The 3,961-nt window shown below is 42.5% G+C and overlaps 1 protein-coding gene across 1 annotated transcript; it reads right to left on the bottom strand.

Moving 5' to 3' along the window:
- Nucleotides 1–1,999: 1,999 nt before the first annotated feature.
- On the bottom strand, nucleotides 2,000–2,948 carry LOC120380067 (olfactory receptor 14A16-like). The gene has a single exon (XM_039497569.1). The coding sequence runs from the start codon at nucleotides 2,933–2,935 to the stop codon at nucleotides 2,000–2,002; it is 936 nt and encodes a 311-aa protein (XP_039353503.1). The 5' UTR covers nucleotides 2,936–2,948.
- Nucleotides 2,949–3,961: the final 1,013 nt, after the last annotated feature.

Here is a 3,961-nt window from a genome sequence, read left to right on the forward strand (position 1 = left end):
GCAATTCTCCAGTCATACGGTACAACCCCGGAGTTTACATATTCATTAAAATTCTTTCTAATGGGCTTGCAATTTCATGTGCCAGTTCCTTTAATATTCTTGGATGAAGATTATCTGGCCCCCCGATTTAGTCCCATTAAGCTGTTCGAGTTTGGCTTCCACCTCAGATGTGGTAATATCTATCTCCATATCCTCATTCCCATTTGTTAGCTAATGCTGAAATAAATTTGTTAGTCTCTAAGGTGCCACAAGTAGTCCTGTTCTTCATTCCCATTTGTCATCCTACCATTATCCCTAAGCACCTCATTAGCCTCATTAAAGACTGAGGCAAAGTATTTGTTTAGATATTGAGCCATGCCTAGATTATTCTTAACCTCCGTTCCATCCTCAGTGTTTAGCAGTCTCACTTCTTCTTTCTTTGTTTTCTTCTTCTTTATATGGATTCCCTAACTAATTTCCTTAATTTTTTGAAGTTAACCCTTTTTAAATAAAAACCCTAGTCACAGATTTATTTCTGTTTATCCTTCCATTTAGTTTAAACTGCATTAGCTCATGATTACTCAAATCAAGGTTGTTTCCTACAACCATTTCTTTTATGAGGTCCTCACTACTCACCAAAACCAAATCTAAAATGGCATCCCCTCTTGTTGGTTCAGCAACTACTTGTTGAAGGAATCCATCAGCTATTGCATCTAGGAAAATCTGAGCCCTATTATTATTACTAGCACTTGTCCTCCAGTCTATATCTGGGAAGTTAAAGTCTCTCATGATCACACAAGTCCCATTAGTATTTACTTCATTAAAAACATTAAAGATGTCTCTATCCATATCCAATACAGTTCCCAGTGGTCTATAGGACATCCCAAGCACTATTGCAGGGGAGGCTCTAGTAGCTTTCTTCCCCAATATGATTTTTGCCCAGACAGACTCTGTCTTATCCATTCCATCACTTCTTATTTCTTTATAGTCTACCTCATCATTGACATACAATGCTACTCCACCATCTTTGCCTTTATTTCTGTTTTTCCTAAACAGCACATACCCTTCAATACCTGTACTCCAGTCATAACTACTATTCCATCATGTTTCTGTTATCCCTATAATATCCGGTTTTACTGCCTGCACCAGTAACTCTAGTTCCTCCATTTTGTTACTTAGGCTCCTCACATTGGTGTACAAACATCTTAATTTTTGCTGTTTGGCTTCACTCACATTCTTTACCCGATTAGGCCCAGATATTCTACTGCCAGTGTCACCTATTAGACCAGTATCTACACTACCCTTCCTCCGTATGTCCATTCTCCTACCCATGATTGTATTCTTTCTTACTTCATTTTCTTCCCTCTCAATGTTAAAATCCTGGACATCTCCCAATCATCTCCCCGCAATTCCTAGTTTAAAGCTCTCTTAATCAGTTGTGCCAGCATCCATTACAGAAGTCTATTTCTCTCCCTACTCAGGTGAAGTCCATCCCGGGAGAAGAGTCCTCTGTCCATGAATGCCTCCCAGTGGCCATACATCCCAAAGCCCTCCTTATAGCACCATAGCCTGAGCCATCTGTTGATTGTCATAATCTTGTCACACCTTTGTTGCCCTTCTCTAGGAACAGGCAGAATCCCACTGAAGATCACCTGAGCCTTGATTTACTTAAGCATCTTCAGCAGCCTGGCATAGTCTCCCTTGGTACGTTCCAGCGAGAATCTAGCTGTATCATTTGTTCCCACATGAAGGACAATCAGCAGATTTTTTCCCGCTCCCATTAGGATCCTCTTCAGCCTCAGGTCCACATCCCGTATGGGATCTTATTTATACAGGTGTAAATTTATAGTAACTCCATTGACCTAAGTCGAGTTTTTCTCGATATTTACCAGTGTAAATACCTCAATGTGAATAAACAGATTGCACATTATGTTCTCATGGAAACAATAATGTCATCAGTTGATTATATTCATAAAGAAACATGGAATGAGACTATGGTCATTGGAGAAAAATGGCCAATTTATTTTTTGGAGTATAGCCTTGACCCAATCATTTTCCTCAGGGCAGCTTTGATCTCTCTATTTCTCATGCTGTAGATGATGGGATTCATCATGGGAGGCACCACAGAATAGAGAACAGCCACCAGGAGATCCAGACCCGAGATTGAGCTGGAGGTGGGTTTAATGTAGGCAAAACTAGCAGTGGAAACAAACAAAGAGACCACAGTGAGGTGAGGGATGCAGGTGGCGAAGGCTTTATGCCGGCCTTGCTCCGAGGGGATTCTCAGCACAGTTTTGAATATCAAAACATATGATACAACTATTAAAACAAAACAGCTTAAGGCAAAGCACACGCTAACTACAATAGCCCCGGTTTCACCGATATAGGAGTCATAGCAGGCGAGCTTGAGTAGCTGGGGGATTTCACAGAAGAACTGATCCATCTCATTGTCTCCACAGAAGATTATTGCAAATGTGTTCCCAGTGTGCAGGGCAGAATTGAGAACCCCACTGATCCAGATGCCAGCTGCCAATCGGACACATACTCTCCTGTTCATCACTGTCTCGTAGTGCAGTGGTTGGCAAATGGCAATGTACCGGTCGTAGGCCATGATGGTCAGTAAAGGGAGCTCAGTTGTAGCAAAGAAAAGGAAGAGAAAGACTTGGGCAACGCATCCATAATACGAAATGGACCTGGTGCTCATGAGGGAGTTGGCCATGGACTTGGGGACGATGGTGGAGATGGAGCCAAGGTCCAGGAAGGACATATTCATCAGGAAGAAATACATGGGGGTGTGAAGGTGGTGGTTGAGGGCTACAGCTGTGATGATGAGGAGATTCCCTGTCAGTGCTACCAGGTACATCACTAGAAACCCCACAAAGTGCAAAACCTGCAACTCCCGAACATCAGAGAATCCCAGGAGAAGAAACTCGGTCACCATAGTGCGGTTGGACATTTTCTTCCTTAGTTCATTGTGTGCTGCCTGTGGTTGGAAGGACAAAGCAGTGGTCAGGGTCCATTGCAGTCATTGCAGTCCATTGCTGGAGCCCCAGGCACCACTAACAGTATGAATGAAAGGCTGCTAACCAAAGTAGGCCTTGCGTTTGCAGAATAGTAACACACCAGGTATTGGCTAACGAAGTAATCACACTCCTGACCAGAGAGGCTGGTACAGGAACACCCAGAGTTCGAGTAATTACGTAAATTCCCAAGAGATTGTACAATGAACACACTGACCCCTTGTAAAGATAAGGGAGGGATGACGGGATAATGGATGAGGAAATCTTGTTCTGACCAGGTGTAGGGTTGGTAACTAGCAACATCTGGAAGTTGATACTCAATGTATAAAAGGAGAAGTCATAGGAGGAGCACTTTTGTAGCGGCTGAGGGGACAGCATCCTGCTATGTTGACTAAGTCTTATCACGGGACTCTATATGTTAGTGTCCCTGTGACCTGTTTGACAGGGCACTAGGACAGTGCTTTGCTGACAATAAACCTGGCCTAGCGCCTTCGCTGCCCATGGTCTTTCTTTATGAACAACATAGAGGTCTGCTGAATCTGGCATCTGACCCTCTTGACCGCCACTAGGTCCACTTCTCCTCCATGCCAGGGTCTACAGGCTTTGGATGCTTGTTTCCACTCACACCCTGAATTTAAAGTCACTAGTCTGTACAAAACAAATTCTGTTATTGGACAGTATTAGCTTTCCCGAGTCTTTCTTAAGGCCAAGTTTCCAATTGAGGGTGCTCAGAATTTGTTTGCTTAAATTGTTTTCAAAATAAATTCAATTAAACACATTTTCATAGAAAATCTCAGCTATCTTCAAATATATTTCACTTTATCTATCTATCTAGCTAAACTGAAAACCCATGTTTTTGGGGTGAATTTAGGCTGGAAAATTTCAGTTCCCAGCAATTTTTAGCTGAAAATGTTTGTTTCCCAGATTCCAAAATATGGACACTTGGGGATTTTGGGGCCTTT

Source organism: Mauremys reevesii, linkage group 13 (genome assembly GCF_016161935.1).
Source record: "Mauremys reevesii isolate NIE-2019 linkage group 13, ASM1616193v1, whole genome shotgun sequence".
NCBI lineage: Eukaryota > Metazoa > Chordata > Testudines > Geoemydidae > Mauremys > Mauremys reevesii.

Excerpts from the sequence above, each read along its gene's own strand:
- LOC120380067 (XM_039497569.1), bottom strand. The coding sequence starts at position 2,935 with ATGTCCAACCGCACTATGGTGACCGAGTTTCTTCTCCTGGGATTCTCT.